The 20793-nt window shown below is 39.6% G+C and overlaps 1 protein-coding gene across 3 annotated transcripts in view; it reads left to right on the top strand.

Moving 5' to 3' along the window:
• The window catches only part of MARCHF1 (membrane associated ring-CH-type finger 1), an 820720-nt gene that overhangs the window by 790186 nt on the left and 9741 nt on the right, over window positions 1-20793 (top strand). For all 3 annotated transcript variants that reach the window (XM_017959171.3, XM_021938129.2, XM_021938130.2), the window contains one exon: window positions 8594-8741. In XM_017959171.3, coding sequence (XP_017814660.1) covers window positions 8594-8741 — 148 coding nt within the window. The remainder of the gene's footprint in view (window positions 1-8593; window positions 8742-20793) is intronic.

Below are 20793 nucleotides of genomic sequence, written 5' to 3' on the forward strand. Positions count from 1 at the left end.
CTTTCCAACATCTTCTATGCTCCCTTGGCCTCTGACTCTACTAATACCTTTGCATTTGGACAATTTCTCATCTGGCAGTTGTTAACACCTCTCTCATGCATCCAGCAGCACCACTGAGTCACAATTCTTAGCATATTCCTCACATTGTAAACTAACGTGACAAGCATATCAGTACAATATATATCTCTTACTGTTACTTTAAGTAAATGCACCTTTTTCTAAAGTCTTAAAAATGATATTTCAACAATGCTTGGATTTATGTTATAAGTTGCATTTTCCCTACTATCACACCTCTATTTTTTACTCAACTGGTGTGTCTCAAGTACTAGTCTAAATACTGCAAAGCAATGTGAGCTCTTCTTGATAAAATACTATATCAGCTAACCTCAAAAATGTTTTTGAAAAGTAAGAGTCTTCATGTGTAGAGATCCAAGTAAATTCGCTTTTGAGGAAAAGAGCAATTTTTTTCATGTATCCATTCTTGGGTAGCTTCTTGGATTTTGCAGTCACTAAGGTTGTCAGAATAGCATCCCTGGGGCAGTCTCAGGACGTTTCTAGTCAGATTGCTTCTCATGTCCTGCAATACCCATGGAAGACATAATTCCAAGCCGCACACCCATATTCATGCTTTCAGTTTATTTGGAATGTTTGAGTTCCTTTAACCTTTTGTGAAATCTGTCACCCAGAGCAGTATGTCTTTGGGAAACATGAAACCTTAAGATATCATTTTAAATTTGACAAAAAGAATGATAAGTTACTGGGTCATATATTAAAACCTATAATGATATTTGTTCCATTTCTTACAGAAATGAAGCTATCATTATGCCGTCTTTTAGCTGTTTCTACCTAGTATATGCAAAGTAACTTTTGTAATAACCCTTCTTATCTTTGTTCACATAGTTAATAAAAACAGATTGTATTTTCCTGATATGAGACTCAATATTCCAAAAAATATATTTGTAATTAGAAAATAGATGTGGGGAACGGGTGCTTTCGCTGACTTAATTCTGCCTGAACAAATCTCATCTTCATTCCTCAGAGATGTTATCAACATGATGCATTAATGTAGACAGTAAGGACAACTGAAGTCTAATTGGATGTGGTGCTGCAAGCTCCAGGTTGTGATAACTGCTAACATTTATTGAATTCATTTTAAGTGCCTGATAGTGTTCTGCATTTACATGTATTAAGTTGCTTAGACTTTACCCTGCAAAGTAGGTGCTATTCTAATCACCATTTTACAGATAAAGAAATGGAGGCACAGAGAATTAAAATAACTCACCCAAGGCCACATAGTACTTAGTAGCAGAGCTAGAATTTGAACCCAGAGCCCTCATTCTTTTTCTTTCTTTCTTTCTTTTTTGAGACGGAGTCTGGCTCTGTCGCCCAGGCTGGAGTGCAGTGGCACAATCTCCCATCACTGCAAGGTCCGCCTCCGGGGCTCACGCCATTCTCCTGCCTCAGCCTCCCAAGTAGCTGCAACTACAGGTGCCCGCCACCACGCCCGGCTAATTTTTTGCATTTTTAGTAGAGACGGGGTTTCACCGTGTTAGCCAGGATGACCTCCATCTCCTGACCTCGAGATCCACCCGCCTCAGCCTCCCAAAGTGCTGGGATTACAGGCGTGAGCCACCGCGCCCGGCCCCCAGAGCCCTCGTTCTGAATCACTTGTGGAATCACAGACAGAATACACCGCACATCTGCACGGTTCACTCCTCAGTGATGGATTCAACCAGGCCTGAGTGTGTCTATTGAGAACTTGATGCCCCTAATGATTCTGTGAGACAGCTAACACTGAAAACCACTTCTAGTTAGAAAAGATTCCCACTACCCGTCAGTTCAGAAAGCAAAAGGAGACTCAAACTGAGTGGCAGCAAAATGAAGCCGTTGATTTCAGGGTCTTAGATATGCCTCTTTGTGGAACTGTTTATTACAAGTTTTCAGTAAGACTGCCACTTGCTTGCAGTGGTATCTTTACCCAAACCTGAGTCTCAGTAACTACTTCCCCCAATTCTAAACCAGAATGTGCACACACTGTCCCAAGACGGTAGCTGTTAATTTGCTGTTTATATTTGGGTTGTTGATCTCCCAGGTTCATCTGGACACATGGCCCATTCCTCACTGTTTCTACTTGCAGTTCCTTTGGATTGCAGACCCTAATCTTCGGTGCAGTACAAGACCTTTCCTCTTGTACTATTATCAGGAGAGACAGAGGAGCTGCACTTTACCAGAAAATAGAGTGTCCCCTCACATTGGGCCATGTACAAAAGCTGTCAAATGATTATCACTGGTGGACCTATCATGGAAGAGAACTAGGGGGAAAATATATTTTTTAAGGAAATGATAGACTCATAGAGAATGTATGGTTATTATATCTGAGGTTTTGACCCTTAGTAAGAAAGCCTCCATGTACATGCTTATCTGTATGTATTAGTCCTTTCCGCACTGCTCATAAAGACACACCCAAGACTGGGTAATTTGTAAAGAAAGAGGGGTTTAATGGACTCATAGTTCCACATGCCTGGGGAGGCCTCACAATCATGGCAGATGGTCAAAGGCATGTCTTACATGGCAGGAAGCAAGAGAGAGACCTCAGGATCTAAAACCATCAGATGTCGTGAGACTTATTCACTACCACAAGAACAGTATGGGGGAAGCCATCCCCCTGATTCAATTATCTCCCACCAGGTCCTTCTCATAACATTTGGGAATTATGGGAGCTACAATTCAACATGAGATTTAGGTGGGGACACGGCCACTATATCACTGTAGTTCTGAGGAAGGAACAAGTTTGCACCTGGGTACACTTCCTGATTTGTGTCCAATACTGAGTGCCTTAACTAGTGAACTTTACCAGCTGCCTACCACCTACCTGGCTTTGTTGTTTCCTCCCTATCATCAGTTTTGTAGCAAATTTCACTAAAGGTCTACAGAGGTCAAATTTTTCTGCTGGTCTTTTAAAGTACATTTTTAAGAAGGAAATTGTTTACCATAGGCATACTTCTGAACTTAAAGATTTATTAAGGTTCAAGAGTTACTCCTCATAATTAAGAGTCTGTTGTTTAGTTCTCTCCCAGAGTATTTGGAATTGTTACTAATATAATTAGATTTTAATAGGCTTTTATGTTACCTAAACACTAATTTGAAAAGTAAAACAAAAAATGAAAGTTTGCTTTAGTGATTAATGAGCTAACTCTGAATCGTTTCAGTTCAAATAAATGAATTGATTATGTAATTTGGTTTCAGTCAACCTGAAATATTTAAATCACAGCCAGAAAACCAAATTCATTTGTTGACTACCCTTTCCTGGACTGCTAATTAGTTCATGACAGGGAGTGACAAGTACTACTTCTAATAGAAACTCCACTGAGGTCACTGTGCAACTCTGCTAAGTGTCATTCTTTAGGCAGGTGGTTCTCTAACTTTAGCTTGCATCGGAATCACCTGAGGGCTTGTTAAAGCACATTACAGGGTCCCCATCGCCAGAGTTTCTGATTTAGTTAGTTTGGTGTGGGGCTCAAAATACTGGATTTCTAACAAGTTTCCTGATTGCTGCTGCATCTGCTGTGCTGCATCTGCTACTGGAAACACTGAGAACCACTGCTTCATATGATTGGGTCCTCTAGAAATTTCTCCAGCATAGCAAGTCCAAGGACTTGTAAAAGGTTTACTTATTATCCTCTAGCACAGCATATCTTACTAAGGCGTGTGAATAATGTGATAACCTTTACACTTGCGGTTCCAGGTATTATTTTCGCTCGTCTGCAGCAAAATCCAATATGACAGGCAGGGCCAGAAAAATGTAAACAATTAAAATGTTGCTTGGCATTTATGCAAAATGACAGGAAGAACCTGCACACTAGGCCGGCTGGGAGCTCCTGGGTCTGGCGGTACCAAAAAAAGCAAAAAAAAAGAAAAAGAAAAAGCTACTGTACTAGCTTTGCGCCACCTGGTGGTGATTTTTTGGTCAGTCACTCTATAGAGGGAAGCACTCTAGGTCACGTGACTGTTACCGAAGCGGAACCCCTAGCTGAACTGTCAAAAAAAAAAAAAAAGACGAAATGGATTTGGCAAAGTGTCTTTCCTGCCTGTCTCTCTCTCTCTCTCTCTCTCTCTCTCTCTCTCTCTCTCTCTCTGCCACCACGCCTGGCTAATTTATTGTATTCTAACAGAGACGGGGTTTCACCGTGTTGCCCAGGTTGGTGGCGAACTCTTGAGCTCAGGCAATCCGCAAGCCTCGGTCTCCCAAAGTGCTGGGATTACAGGCGTGAGCCACTGCGCCCGGCCTGCATTTTATGTTACAGATAAACTGCCTTTATTCTTCACTGGTACAAAGATTTAAACGACACTTTTCTTTGGGCAGTACTTGTAAATGTATATTTTAGGACAGAATATAATGCAGGTAATTTGATTTAGAAAACCTGCCCCTGTCATGCAGTTTGATTTAGCTCATCACATAGACAATTTCACAGAAACAATGTTTGCATCAAGTTATACTACAATTCAGAAAAAACACATAGTCATATTTTACTAAGTGAATACTAGAGTTCTGTTGGATTTCTATTGTTTAGGCGCTTCCGAAAAAAAAAAAAAAAAAATCAAAAGCAAGAACAGTAAAACAAATACCAAAGACCCAGGGGCTGTAAGGTCCAAAGCGAGGTTCAGGACTACCTATGCGGGAGGTGCTAAGATGTTGTGAAACTACTTTTGTCCAATCTTAGCTCATCCTCCATCTTCAAGGTATAAAGCAGAACTTGAAGACTAAGGAAGGGCAGATCGGAGTCGGCAGTGTAAACATTTGTGAAAAGTATGATGGTGTGTGTGTTGTCGTGCATTCCCTCTCCCTGACCTTTGGGAAACGGGAAAGGGAGCTGCCGTCTTACCATTTCCACCAGCCTTCTCGAGACCACTTGGAGAGACACGTCTTCTCAACACCGAGAGACTTGAGGATAAAATATTCGACTCAGGCCCAAGCCATAAGCAAAAGAAACTTTACTTCATCACTGACAAGCCAATAGTTTGTATTTTCTGAGGGTCCTGTGGGAAAACCTAACATAGAGTCATCGCCAAGGTGGAGCTCAAGAATTTACAAAAAATTAGCCGGGCGTGGTGGCGGGCTCCTGCAGTGTGCCTGAGTGAGGCTGGCACTGCTGAGGCTGACCAGGGACCACACTTTGGAGACCTGAAGAAGATCTTCTCAGGAACAACCTTCTCTAGAGGTGTAACCATGGTAACAGTATAACTCCTGGTAACAATATACTCCTGGTAACGGGGTCATAAGTCACACGTTATTTGCTAAAGCAGGACAGGGGAGTAGAAATGCTATGGAAAGTTTCACAGGTTATCACTTGCCTATCAGGAAATCTTGTGAACTGCTACTGAATTTCAGCATCACAAATATTAAACGAAGGCACTTTCATGACAGCTTTGTTAAGATTTCTATCCTTATCTTCTCCATTTCTCATTCTTAGTAAGGCTTGCAAAATATACTGAAATTTTGTAAACAAACCTGAAAAGACAATATGAAGGGAAAGGTTTATAATGTACACTGATTTCTGCCAGCCCTGTTTACTGAATATTGTATGCAGTAATGTAGTCATTAGGAAGAGGGCGCTGTGGCATTACATTTACTTGTGTGCTGTCTAGCGAATCTCTAAATGGTTCCTGTAAGGATTTATAAAGTGGAAAATGTGGATGGTTCCCTTACACTTCACTTCTCCTTAGAATGGTACGGAGATTTAGAAGTGACGACTTCAGAGCTTCTATTGTCTGGAACTAGAAGAATCTTTACGAATGATTTGGTCCATTCTTGTCAGCTCCACTGACATTTTTCTATTTGAGGAGCCTTACTTTTTAATAATGTGTTCCAGCCATTTAATTAAATTGCTCCATAGATAGAAGAAGTCCCAATTTTAAGAGTATTTTAAGTCAACTTTATAGTTGAGGGTTGATTTGATATGAATATTTTGTTACTGCAAGTTTTCTATCCACTTGGAACGCAGAAACTTTAAAAATGTGAAGCTGTTTTTCTGCACCATCTTCCACTTTTTATCTGTCTGTATTAAATACTGAAGTAATTCAAGGAATATTTATTAAATTGCAAAATGCTATTGCCTAATAATAATATTCTATGATTATATGTGTTATTCAGATTAATATTACAATAAACCAAAGCTAAAACAGGATTTTTAAAAAATCAGTTTTGCACAGATATGAGGTTTTGATAAAACTCAATTAACATTAAAATCTCCTCAGTTCAAGATTGATTAATTCAAAATACAGTCTAAATTGAAACATCTGTTTATTCCCTAATCACATTAATATTTACCCATTGTTATGCTTGGAATAATATATAAATATAGTTTGATAAAAAACAAAGTACAAGATAAAGTATGAATTTGTAATTGGCAAACTCCTGCAAGGAAAATTATGTGATGACTGGCCAGTAGGAGGAGAGGAAGGGATAGTGTTTGTAAATAAAATATATCTTTCTCTAAAATGTTTAAACTGCTCTAGAGCATCAAGGTCAGAATTCAAGTATTGTGCTCTCTTACAAATGAAATTATAGGCTCTTACTCCTTAGACTGGAAGAGAAGCTAGGAAGTATCTATTTAATTCTTTTAGCAATAATTGCATTTGACGGCAAGTGGCAGAGACCTGGGAAATAATGGCTTAATCAGGAAGACAACAGGATGTCCAAAGGCAAGCTGCTGATTGGGCTGAGAAATCTCTAATTCTCAAGACTTTTCCTCAAGATTGCAAGATGACTGTTGACACTCTCCCACTTAATTATGAATTCCAGTTAGCAAAGAACAGAAAATGAAAGAAAAGATCAAAGGACAATACCTACATTAAAAAGGCAAAAACTTACTGTCCCACTAGATATCGGCTTACATCTCATTGCTGGAAAATAATCAATGTCCACCTGTGCCAAGAAAGGTTGGAAAGGCAGCTTTAAGCTGGGCATGATGACAACCCTAATGAAATTAGTTTGTTAACAAAAGAAGTGAAGAATAACTCTTCTCCACCTCTGTGTCACAGCCTCTGTCAAAATCTGCTCCTCATGAAGATGAGGCAGTGAGGCCCAGAGAGAGTGTGTGATTTTATCCACATCTCAAAGCTGGTGGCAGGGGTAGCATTTTATGTACCACAATGTACACCATCTTGCTTTTGAGTTGCGCATTGAATTCTACATATGTGATGGTCGGGTGGGAAAGGAATGGGGTCTTCTGAAGTTCTAAAGATTTTGCTTTAGTGAGGGCATAATAACATAAAGAATCCTAGATTATTAAAAGCTTGGCATGTTAGCTCACTTCTAATAACATTACTGTAATTTTTTATGGAAAGAATGCAAAGAAAAATAAAAATACAATTCCTAACATAATAATGAAGTAATATTGTTGCTACAAAGACATTAAAATATATTTTGAGAGGCTATTTCTTCAAAGTAAATATGAGAGATATTCCCTTATATAGACCATAACTTCAATAAACCTTGTGGCCTTCTTCCTCTCCCAGACTGAGGGGGCAGCCCTCAGCTTTCTCAGGAGTGTGATTAAAGGACAGCGGTCACCACAGTAGTTACAACACTTACGGTAGCAGCAAGTAAGGTGGCTCTAAAAGAGGCTGCAGCAGATTTTCTTGTATCACCTAAGTGATAATATTTGTTTTTCTAGACTAGTTGTGAACAGAAAATGTTGACTTTCTCTTGCAGATATCATTCAGCCATTCAAATACTTATTAAATTTATACATTCAAGAATGTAACACTATGTCCAGTTGTGTGATAATCCAAGAAGACAGTGTTACTTATTACTACGTATTACCTAGTACCACAAGGAAGTGATAGGCAGAATCCTGAAAAGAAATTTTTTAATTGTTCAGTATTAAAGCTATCTCATTCTTGGTACAGAGGAGGAAACTATAGGCTTGCAAAACAGAAATGACTTGATTTAATTCATTTGGAGAATAGAAAATTATTTTTGTTTGTAAATTAATATGTATTTAAGTTAGGCCGGGCACAGTGACTCATGCCTATAATCCCAGCACTTTGGGAGGACAAGGTGGGCAGATCACTTGAGCCCAGGAGTTTGAGACTAGCCTAGGCTACATGGTGAGACTTCCATATCTACAAACACGTACAAAAATTAGCCAGGCATGGTGTTACATACCCATAGTCCCAGCTACTCTGGGGGCTGAGGCAGGAGGTTCTCTTGAGCCTAGGAGACAGAGGTTGCAGTGAACCGAGATTGTGCCACCGCACCCTAGCCTGGACAACAGAGTGAGACCCTGTCTCAAAAAGAATATATATATATATATATATATATATACATATATACATGTATACACACACATATATATGGGCCACGCCACACAGCGGCCACACAATACATGCATGAATGTAAGCTTATGTAACCTCTAGGTTATAATTACATCTCAAACCTGGAAGACTCCATTTGAATATTATATGCCAACCGAAAACCGTGATAATTACTACTTTTCTTCCGGGTTTCCATGATCTGCGTTCAGGGGAAATAAAGTAGAGCAAATTTCAGTTTGCAATTCAGTTTTGTGTCCTTGGTTTCTGATTGCAGTGGGAGAAACTACAGATGACCACAAGTGAAAGGAGGAAAATATTCTGCTCTGTCACATTCCACGTAATCGCGATCACCTGTGTGGTTTGGTCTTTGTATGTATTGATAGATCGAACAGCAGAGGAAATCAAGCAAGGCAATGACAATGGTAAGAGCACATCTTCTTCTTTCTTACTCTCTTGGATCCTAAAGGCAATTCTCAGAGGTGGATAGGCAGTCGTTCCCCGGGTTAGGCCTTCAACATGTATGATACACTAGAAAAGCTGGTATTTGCCATTGATCCTTCCCTAATCATGTTATTGATTAATACTCTGATTAAAAAGCATTAACTATATGTAGTCCCAAGCTGAGATGTGAAATTCATCAAATCCATATAAAACTTAGTGGCAGTTACATACAAATGGCAAACACCACTTCGGGCTTTTTGGGAGCTGAATAAGGATCAAGTTCTGCCAGATCTGAAAAGGCAAATGGCTGTGAAAATGAAGGGTTTCTCATTTTATTTAATTCACTCTAGTCATCTCTCCTTTAAAGCATGAAGGAGATGGCATGCTAGTAGAGAATGTTTTATAGCTCTTTAGTTAGTACTATATAGTTTGATAGAGTGGGTTAGCACCATGTTTTGACATTTTAGCCATGCAAAGTTTGATTGTGAAGGATGGTGTCAAGTCTGCAAAGAAAAATGTTTCAAAATCAGTAAGGCATATTCTCATAATGGATAGGCCACTTAAAAGAGAAAGCACAATGTCTATAAAATATTATTTTCATGTGTGAAAGGACCCAGTTCTGTTTCTCACTGCGCCTGTAAGTTTTCATACCTTATCCAGCCCAAATCATAGTGGTAAAACAGTGAGAACCATCCCCACACCCCGGCAGGAAACAGTATTAAACCACTGATGCCTCTAGAAAGGACATTGTTCAGATGGTAACATTTTGAGTTCGTAATGTTGTGAAAAATGTTTGCACATCCCTCCACCCCGCAAAAAAAAAAAAATGGAAGAAAATGAAAGAACAAAAAAATGAGAAGAGGTAAGAAAAAAAAATAAGAAAGAGATTAAAACACAGAAAGGTTGATTACTTCTGTATTTCTGTGTGTGGATTCATAAACACAGAAGGGGAGGCTCCATTCTCACATTCGCCCTCTAGGTGGCAGCAGCACACGCCAGTGTGCACCGTTCTGAGCATTGCAAAAAGCTGAATGCGGCTGCGGGGGATAAAGGGAAGGCCAGGAGCCACGATAGGAATTGTGCATGGGGTTTATGTGTGTCAGAGAGGGGATGGTGACAGCGTTTCAGGTGCCACTGTCCTTTTCTGGAAGAAAATGAAAGCACTACCGTATCGAGTCTAAATGCTAGAAAAACAGGTAGGGTGGGGTTTTGTGGCTTGTTTTTATGTGTTTATGTATTCCATATTAACTCATTTACATACCATTAATATCAAACTACATTGTTTGCAACTACATAATGTACTGTTTCAGAGAGTCTTGATTTTAAAATGTTACATTACATCCTTATTAAATAAGTTCCCTGAGGGTAGAACTTTGTTTTTCTTTTTTAAATCCTATGTCCTCTCTTGATATAGATATTGGTCCAAGCCAAGTAAAAAACAGTGTGCTGTAAATGTAAATACTGCAATCACATATGGATGGAAAAACAAAGAGGCATCCCCACCTCGCTTCACCCAGTGTCTTACCCTAGAACTCTAGTGTTTTCCTAGCAATCAAGGGCAGACACGATACCCTTAGATTAGATGACACATTTAGAGCTCAGCATTTGAGAACCACAAATTTCTTCCAGGTAATGTAGTCTCTCCGCTCTCCCAGTGGTCACCCTCACTTGGTCTCTTTGTAGTAAACTGCAGACTCTTCTCGAGCCACATGGAAGGAAAGAAAATTAAGAGCCCCTCTTGTAGATGTAAGAAGAGGAAGCAATCTCATGTCATCTATACATAGACCCTCATAGACACTCATAAGAAAACCCCTCTCTTACATTTATTTTATCCAACCACATTTCTAAGGCATGTGACTGAATAGCAATCATTTACCCTACAATGAACATGATGGTCTCAACTTCAGCCATAAAAATATCTCCGAAACTCATGGCTCTATGCTTTCTTCCATTTTTCTCTGTCTCTTTGCTCATTCTGTAGGCCCCCTGGATTTTATCTTCAGCTGCCATGTCAATGCTGTAAGTTCCCAAATTCATCTCCAGCTCCCACTGTACTCCAGTCCCATACATCCACTGATCTTCTGAACGATTCTGTTTGAAAGTCTTAGCGTATCGCAATGCGTAATCCCCTACCACTTCTCACTAACACCTGTGGAAAAGGCACCACGAACACCCAGTAGCCAAACCCAGATATCCAGCTTTCACTCTGATTTCCTCCTTCTTCTACCTTAAATCAACCACCAAATCCTGTTTACTCTGTCTCGCATACCTCTGGAATCTGTCCATTTCTTTCCTTCCCTATGGCTACCATCCATGTGGAAACTATCGTATTTTTAACATGAAAACTGCAGAAGCTTCTTGACTAGACTTTCTCCAGTTTTGCCCAACTTCAACCCAACCCATTCTCAATAATGTAATCCCAGCAGATTTACAGAAACACAAATCTAATCACATCCTATTCCCACTTAACCATTAAAAAGTAACCCAAATTCCTCAGTGGGACTATGCTGCCCCCGTGACCTAGCTGAAGCCAACTAGGCCGAACATTTGTTCAGCTCCTCAAATCTACTTCCAGGCCCTTGCTCAGCTTTCCTGTCTGTGTAAAACATTTGCTTCCAGCTTCTCTTGTCCACCGCCACCACACACACTCTTAAACACTCATATATTCTCACATACCTTCCTAATCCCAACTCAGCCTTTGCAGTTTACCTTGAACATCACTTCCTCTGGGAAACTCACTTCAGTTCCCTGAAGTGGGATCACTATTCCTACCACAGTGGTTCTCAGAGTATGGTCCTGGGACCAGCAACATCAGTATCCCCCGGGCATTAGCTAGAAATGCATATTTTTACCTCCTACCTCCCTAGACCTATGAAACCCTGATGGTGGAGGACGGCAGTTTGTACTGAAGAAGCCGACAGGTTATTCTGATGCCGGCTAAGGATGGAGAGTCACTGCCCTACCATATGGTCACATAGCATCCTGCATTTACCCTCCCCAGGGCTTCTCCACATTTACTGCATGGTAGATTACCTGTGTCATGTTCCTAATGCTGCAAAGCTGCACTTTATCCCCAGAGGTTTATACTTAGTCACCCCTTAGATGATTCTATCATGCAGCTAGGGAAGCTCTGCCTGACAGTGAAACTTACCACATGCCATTGCAATTGCTCATTTAATTGTCTGTCTTCCTTCACCTGCTCAAAGCAGGTGGGGGCTCACCAAGCCATCTCCCCGGTGCTGAACACTGTGTCTGGGACCAGGCAGGTAGTCCGGTCAACGTTGTACTAGGAATGATGAAGTGTGAATGTCTAGTACATAAGCTTTTCCGCCTCTTATTTTTCTTTTAGAATTGTTTTCAAAATATTTTTTTCTTTCTCAGCTGTGGGTGGGTGCGGGATTCCGGACAGTAACCTCCAGTGGACTCTTAACGACAATCAAGGGTCCATTTCTTAAAGGAAACTGCAAATGACATGATCTTTATATTTGGCATTTAGAGCCAAAGCAAAATAGAAAGCAAGATATTTATCAAGCAGCAGTGTCCGTGGTAATTCCTGTAGAGCCGCTTGCCAGCGGTACAGCTCTAAAACTTGGGTAATTTCAAATGGAAACCATAGTGACTTTCATAAAGGGAATCATTTGTATTTATGTTTAAGTTATATTTATTTATTTATTGTTTGTTTTATTATACTTTAAGTTCTAGGGTACATGTGCACAATGTACAGGTTTGTTACATATGTATACATGTGCTATGTTGGTGTGCTGCACCCATTAACTCATCATTTACATTAGGTATATCTCCTAATGCTCTCCGTCCCCACTCCCCCCTCCCCACAATAGGCCCCGGTGTGTGATGTTCCCCTTCCTGTGTCCAAGTGGTCTCATTGTTCAGTTCCCACCTATGAGTGAGAACATATGGTGTTTGGTTTTCTGTTCTTGTGATAGTTTGCTGAGAATGACGGTTTCCAGCTGCATCCATGTCCCTACAAAAGACGCGAACTCATCCTTTTTTATGGCTGCATAGTATTCCATGGTATATATGTGCCACATTTTCTTAATCCAGTCTGTCACTGATGGACATTTGGGTTGATTCCAAGTCTTTGCTATTGTGAATAGTGCCGCAATAAACATACATGTGCATGTGTCTTTATAGCAGCATTATTTATAATCCTTTGGGTATATATCCAGTAATGGGATGGCTGGGTCAAATGGTATTTCTAGTTCTGGATCCTTGAGGAATTGCCACACTGTTTTCCACAATGGTTGAACTAGTTTACACTCCCATCAACAGTGTAAAACTGTTCCTGTTTCTCCGCATCCTCTCCAGCACCTGTTGTTTCCTGACTTTTTAGTGATTGCCATTCTAACTGGTGTGAGATGGTATTTCATTGTGGTTTTGATCTGCATTTCTCTGATGGCCAGTGATGATGAGCATTTTTTCATATGTCTGTTGCCTATATGAATGTCTTCTTTTGAGAAGTGTCTGTTCATATCCTTTGCCCACTTTTTGATGGGGTTGTTTTTTTCTTGTAAATTTGTTTGAGTTCTTTGTAGGTTCTGGATATTAGCCCTTTGTCAGATGAGTAGATTGCAAAAATTTTCTCCCATTCTGTAGGTTGCCTGTTCACTCTGATGGTAGTTTCTCTTACTGTGCAGAAACTCTTTAGTTTAATTAGATCCCATTTGTCAATTTTGGCTTCTGTTGCCGTTGCTTTTGGTGTTTTAGACATGAAGTCCTTGCCCATGCCTATGTCCTGTCAAATTATATTTAAACCTGCTTTCCAATGTGCATATTGAAGGGGAGTGTGGGCATCTGTATAAATTGTTATTTCTTTAATCTTCCTGTGGCATTGGACTGTGAGTGCTGATCCTGAATTTACTTGTAAAGTTGTAGGGAAAAACTGCATAATTTAAGTCGACATATTTTAAATCCATCTTGAAAAACATTTACAATATTTGAAAAGAAACAAATTGTCCTTTTTCAGCCAGAATTGAGGTTGAATATAAAACAGCAAAATCTTTTGAACTGTAATGACGATCCTGGAAAGAAAAAAAATTCCTCATATGTCTATAAATGGTTGTTCTTGTAGATTAAATAGGCATGATGCCACAGAGAGCCCTCACCTCTCTTTCTCCTGTGATGACAGGAAAAGAAACAATAGCAAATATATGGTACTTGGAGCTTTAACACCCTAAATAAGCCTATCACTAAGTTTAATTTGGGCAACAGTTGTTATTCTTGCCTTATCTTTGCATAGTCTAGAAGAATTCTTCAGTATATTATCCGTGTATAAACAACAAAAATACAAACTAAAAACAGCTACAACAATTTACAATATTAAAGAGACTGTAGATGTAGATAGTAAAGTTGCCCCAGAAGTGTTTCCATGTATACGTAAGGGACTAGCATAACAAATTGACTTTGTTTTCATGGCTGACTCACTTCCAGGCCTCCAAGTTCCTCCAGGGCAGAGACCTTGCCTCCTTATTTAGAAAATACTTGGTGTTAGTAGAGGCTCAAAAAATGTTCACTGGCTGTGACTGACTCCTGCAGACGAGAACAACCCAAAAAGAATAGAGGCTGGATTGACTTAGTTGTCAGAAGGCCAGGGTTCTAGCTCTCCCTTGGTCATTGACTAGTTATTTATTTTATTTTTTTTTTTCCTTTGAGACAGGATTTCACTCCTCCCACCCAGGCTGGAGTGCAGTGGTGCGATCTTGGCTCACTGTAACATCCTCCCCTCAGTCCCCCTCCCTGGGCTCAAGCGATTCTCCTGCCTTAGCCTCCCAAGTTGCTGGGACTACAGGTGGGCATCACTGCGCCCAGCTAATTTTTGTATTTTTTGTAGAGACAAGGTTTCATCATGTTGCCCAGGCTGGTCCTGAACACCTGGGCTCAAGCGATTTGCCCGCCTCAGCCTCCCAAAGTGCTGGGATTATAGGCATGAGCCACCGTGCCCAGCCTAGTTATCTTCAATTAAATGATTAATCACTCTGAAGCTCAGTTTTTTTCATTTGCAAAACTACCAAGGTTAGAGTGAGTAGCTGCTAAAAGTTCTTTCTATGATTTATTATTCAGACAACATGAACTTTACCTTGCATCAAACAGATTGAAACGTGTCTATATAAATAATGTACATATATGACACATAATTACTCACGGTGAATATTGTCATTAAAACAAGTTAAGAAAAAGGTTATAAATATGGGAAACAATTTTGTTGTTGTTGTTTAATAATCTACCCAACTGGAGAGAAGCAACCAGGATAAAAGTGAAGAAGAAAACCAGTTCCCCGCTGCAGACCCCAAGGCCCCAACAGCCACTCACACACACCCTTCCTTATACACACACTTTGTAGTTCTGCATACCCTAAGCACCCAGCCAAAATAGTCCAACTTACGGTGAGATGCTTTCTGCAAACACACACTGCCACTGTCGCTATTAAGTGAACCAGGTTCTCTTCTGCTGCTTGGTGATTTAAAAAAGCTTTTAGACATTCTCCAGGTGTCTCCAGTCGCATGATCTCCTATATAACATATGCAGAATACTGTGAGAAATCAAATTTCAAAGCTGGAAGAGACCTTAGAGATCACTGTTTATAGATGAGGAAATAAGCGATTTGCCTGATCTCCAGCTGTATTGTGAATGCCCACCCGGGAGCTTCTGCTTTACCCAATTTGACTTAAAGAGAAAATAGAAAAGTGAGATGTTACCGGTATGCTCCTGTGCCTTCAGGGGAGAGGAATGGGAACCCATTACCAAAAGGAAATATATTTTCAGAGCAACAGTATTTCTGGAAAGTCAATGAGTCTAAAAGGGTCTGGTAGATAAAACCCTGCTGATAAGCCATTGTCACTGTGGTCTGCAAGGTTGGCAGAAATATTTCCTAACAAATGCAGTATACATAATTGCTCCTTAAGCATTTAAGGATGTTTTAGTTTATTTTTTGATGGGATTTCTGAGCATTTCTCCTGACGAAGGGAATTGTAACTGCAAGAGATGCCCAGAGACACACTATTACTAAACGCCAGTGGCCTGGCTGACAACTAACTAGACTTCTTCCCTCTGTGATTCTGGAGGGAAGCTTACCTTCAGTCAAGCTGGGACACCCTAAACTCACAACACAGTGAAGTTAGAAAGATCTCACTGGTAGACACCTGTGAAAGCTCCGCTCTTAACCTACAGCTGAATCAGCCGAAGGTGTGTAGCCTTCAAATCACACAGATAATAACAATAACGAAAACTTACATTTACACCTTCTATGTGTCAGGCACTGTTAATTTGTTTAATCCACACTAACAGCCCTATGAAATTGGTAGATACTATTACCTCCAATTTTAAGTAATGTATCAGTTGGCTTTAGCTATATAACAAACCATCCCAGGCTGGGTTTGTTGGTTGAAACCTGTAATCCCAGCACTCTGGGAGGTTGAGGAGGGCAGATCACTTAAGATCAGGAGTGCAAGACAAGCCTGGCCAACATGATGAAACCCTGCCTCTACTAAAAATGCAAAATTTAGCTGGGCATGGTGGTGCACACCTGTAGTCCCAGCTGCTCAGGAGTCTGAGGCCAGGAAATCTCTTGAACCCAGGAGGCAAAGGTTGCAGTGAGCTGAGATCGCACCACTGCACTCCAGCTTGGGTGACAAAGTGAGACTGTCTCAACAAAGAAAGCATCAGGAGAGCATGAAACCACCATCTGCAAACACATTTAAAGTTTCCGATTGAGTTGTGTTTCCTATTGTCCTATTGGCTAAAGCAGTTCATATAACCAAGACCAGCGTCAATAGGGAATGGGATACCCCAGGACAGGATTACAGGGAGGCATGAGCCAATCAGGGGCTATTATTGAAACAAGCTATCAAAGATAAAGAAATTGAGACCAAAGAAAATAACAGAGCAGGCCTAATACCTCAAGGAAATGAAACAGCTATCTGAGTTTAGGTGGATAAAGATGTAAAGACTGAAGCAGATTCTTAGGAATAGGGTTCTTCAGAATAAAATCCATAACCCTCAAAAACAATTGGAGATTTTGCACAGGAAAACCACTCTTGAGAAGTCATTAACCATAATAAGGGAAATCCTCTTAGGGCATGGGCTGCAAAGAAATTAACCAGAAGTCTGAATCATTTGGGGATTTGGCTATTCCTTAGCCAGGAAAGAGATGAACAAGTCAGTCCATTGCAGAGGTCCTGTTTATAACTAATACTTAATTCTCAGGTTCCTGGTGGGGAAATGTTCTTGGATAACCCAATCCGTGTCTCCTGACCCGACTCCAATAGAGTACAAGATTAAGAAGATGTGAGGAATTTTTGTGTGTGTGTGAAAAAAAAAATTATAAATTTTACTTTTTTATTTATTTTTGCCTTTTCATTCAAGTTTTTTACATACTGTCACTTTTAACCTGGAGATCCCAGTATCCTTCTCTGCCTTGCTAAAAATAATCTTGTCCAGAGTCAGACTCCCAAGAGTCTAGAATGAGTTGTGAAATCCATCTGCTTTTCTTTGTCTAAAGTGTTTTCACTCACTCTTTAAATATAAATTTCCCTACAAACTGTGGACTGAAATTTCTGGTTCTGGTGGCATCAGACTTTAAGGCTGCAGCATTTTGATCCCTTTAACTCTAATTTGTGAACTTTTCAATATCACATTGAAGGGCAAGACTACAAACTATCTTAAGCCTTTCCTGGAAAACCTATTCACATGTTGATTGTTTTGGAATGGCCTGGAGGATGCTGCAGCCTGCAAGTACCAGATCACATAGATGCAACTGTAAAAAGGAGCCCTGGAAGAATTTACTTTAATAATCATTAAATCAACAACAATATTGAGACTGAGAACTTACTGCTCATCCTTGTGGGATTAACATGATAATATAGAATGTGAATGAATCAAAGTTAATATGAGAGACTAGAGTAGCTTTCTAAAATTTCCTCAGAAAATGGTGGTAGAGAGAATGCCTGCTCTTTTAATTGCTGTCCAAGAATTTCCAAGAAATGTTTCCCCTTAATGCTTGAGAGGTAAAGATGGGCAGAGAGTTTATTACTAAACCTACAGAAACTCCTGCAGAAGGATTCCAGACACAAAGAGCAGTAGAGATGGGTTCTTGGGCCCGAGAGAAATGAGCAGATGCTTGAATTGCCTAAGTTAGATTTTCCAAATTCCTTTGCAAAATCGGCAAATAGAAACAACTTTGTGCTCCTGGCATTTTGAAGTGCAAGATACAGCTTTATATATGACTGAGAAGAAAGATACCTTGAATTGCACATAGGATGCCCAGGGAAAAGATTTAGTGCCTTCCTTTCTCTACCATTGTCCTTTTTTGTAGTGTACATTCTTTTGTCTTTGCTAACGACAGCATAGAAACTGATTAGTCTAACAGAATGTCAGAAGACAATTGGCTGTGTCTCAATAAAAGGAGGCAAGTACATTTCCTGATGAAAACATTCTTGAAAAATCCATTTAGCCCCATTTTAGCATCTCCTCTCAAGATGTCCTTAAAGTGAGTTTTCCAAGATACAATCCTTATAACCACTCAACAGTAATTTATTTCATAGAAAACAAAAATTGTGTCCACTTAGTTGAAGGCAAGAGGAAGAGCAGGCTGTCTGTTAGAGATGGTCATTTGGACAGTGAGTTTGTACTCAAAATGGCTTTTGTATGTGGGGGTTGGGGTGCTCTGCACTCTAAACTTAATGGAGGGGTTTTGTGGGAGATTTGACTTCCCAGGAACATAGTAAAGGATGGCGTGGGCAGGGGAAACTGATTCAGAGATACCTTGTGAAGGAAAGTGGAGGGATCAGGCTGAGTCTCCCAAAAAGGGCAGAGAAAATGGCAACTGTTTCCCCCTGGCCCAGATTCCCAGGTATATTATGTGCTTTGGTCACTGTTTCTGGAAAGAGAGGTGAAACGTGAGTGGACTTGACTTTAGATTGTCCACCATCTAAAGCATAGTTTTACTGACAGTGAAGAGGGGTTGTAAGAGCTTTCATTAGTCCTTGAAATATCTACTGAGCAAGGAACTATGGAAAACAAAGTCCAGCTCAGACAGATTCTGTGCTCGTCAAGATTATAGCATGACAAAGTAAAAATGCTTATGTTAGAAAGTGAGCTCATACTGCACGTGGAGAAATAACATGAATTGGAACAGTGGGAAAATTTATTTCCAGCTGGAAATGACCTCTAAGATGGGTTTTGTCGGACAGGTAGACACAGAGAAGTAGGGAAGCAAAACACAGAAAGAAAGAAGATCGTAGACAAAGGCTCAGAAATGAGAAACCTCCAGGCTTGTATGAGGAACAGCTGCTAGTTTGGTTAAGCAGAGGAGAAAGCTGGATGTAGTCCATGAGAATTTCCCTAAAAATGGGAAATACAGCACATTTCATCTCCAGCCTGTCTGTGGTTAAAGCTTTCTAAACACATTGAAATTACTGCTTAATATAATAGCTTACAGCAGAAATCCTTTTTGAATTTGGAGAACTGCAAGATATCTTGCTCATATTCCAAATCCTTTCTGCAAATTTCCCAATAAAGAGACGTAAGTTATTGTCTTCCACAGCAGGGATTCTCAGCCTGAGCACTATGGACATTATGGACTGAATAATTCTTTGTTGGAAGGTGCTGTCCTGTGCATTGTAGGATGTCTAGCAGCATCCCTGGCCTCTAATAAAAGTCAGCAGCACCCAACTCCAGGTACAACAATCAACAATGTCTCTAGACACTGCTAAAAGTCCCCCAGAGAACAAAATTGTCCCCAGTGGTGAACCTGTGGTCTACACTGAGTCAGTGTTTCAGATGATTGTTCTTGCGTAGATGAAGACAGCTAAGTAGGAAGAAGAAAAAAAAAAAAAGCCCTTCTATATTTCAAATGCATGGACTCTCTGTGTAGAGAATAATTTAGCTCTTTTTATTTCTAACTACCATTCGATACTGCTGTTTTACTTAGCATACAGGAAAAATGGACACAGGAGTCCAGCCATGTATAAATAGGTGCTGCCACTTATCTGGGACTATTAGAATCATCACATATTCCTGATTATTCTTCAGAACTCCTTAAATCACTTATAAAGACTTTGCCTTGGAGTATTTTTAAACAAAAATAGCAAGGTAACTGCTATTTCCATGCAATACACAAATCAAATTTCAACACTATCAGAGATTACTAGGTCAAGATCATTGGGTAATAATCTCACCTTTGGCATGAAATAGCAAAATGGGGAGAAGAAGGGAGAATCGAAATAGATGGTCTTTAAAGGTCTTTGAACTCTGAATTTTTAGTTCAGTTATTTTGCTGGAACACCAGAAAAATCAAGAATAAAACAATTTTTATTCTATCAGCCTGATATTTTCTTTAAAAACTTTTTTATAAGAAAAATGATTCTTTTATATACTGCCCCTCAACTTTTTTCCAAAAATGAATAATATATGTAGGAATACGCAGAATATGTTAAAAGTATGGAATATATGTTTCATTATGAACAACACTGTCAAATTTTTAGATGAGGAACTAGTGCTGCCAAAGTAAAACAACATTTTTTAAAACTTGCACTAATGGTCAAAAATTACTACCTTAAAGTATTATATTTGATTGTCTATAAGTTACTTGGGAAATTTATAATAAGTATAAAGCAATTCATCTCATAATTCTATGTAATTATTTCTGTATTTTTTATCCTAAAGTGAACATGTTTCTGGAGAGTATTATAATACATAATACAAAAACCACTATTATCACTAGATAACAACAGTTATCGAACATGTGTTGGTTGCAAATACATCTGTATAAATAAATCAAATCCAGGTAGCATACTTTTATTTTTTAAATTCCTATCCTTCAGATCAAAGAAGTCTATAGGAGAAAGGGACCACGGAAACATTTGTATATAACTAACAGACACTGATTAATGATAAATGCCTGGTATAGTCCATTTTTGTACTCTAAAGTTTCTAAAATCAAAGGTCTGTTTTCTTGACGATTTGTTTTCTAACATCTTTTAACATCTTCTCTTAAGTGTTTATTGATAATTGAATCTG

Source organism: Papio anubis, chromosome 3, assembly GCF_008728515.1.
Source record: "Papio anubis isolate 15944 chromosome 3, Panubis1.0, whole genome shotgun sequence".
NCBI lineage: Eukaryota > Metazoa > Chordata > Mammalia > Primates > Cercopithecidae > Papio > Papio anubis.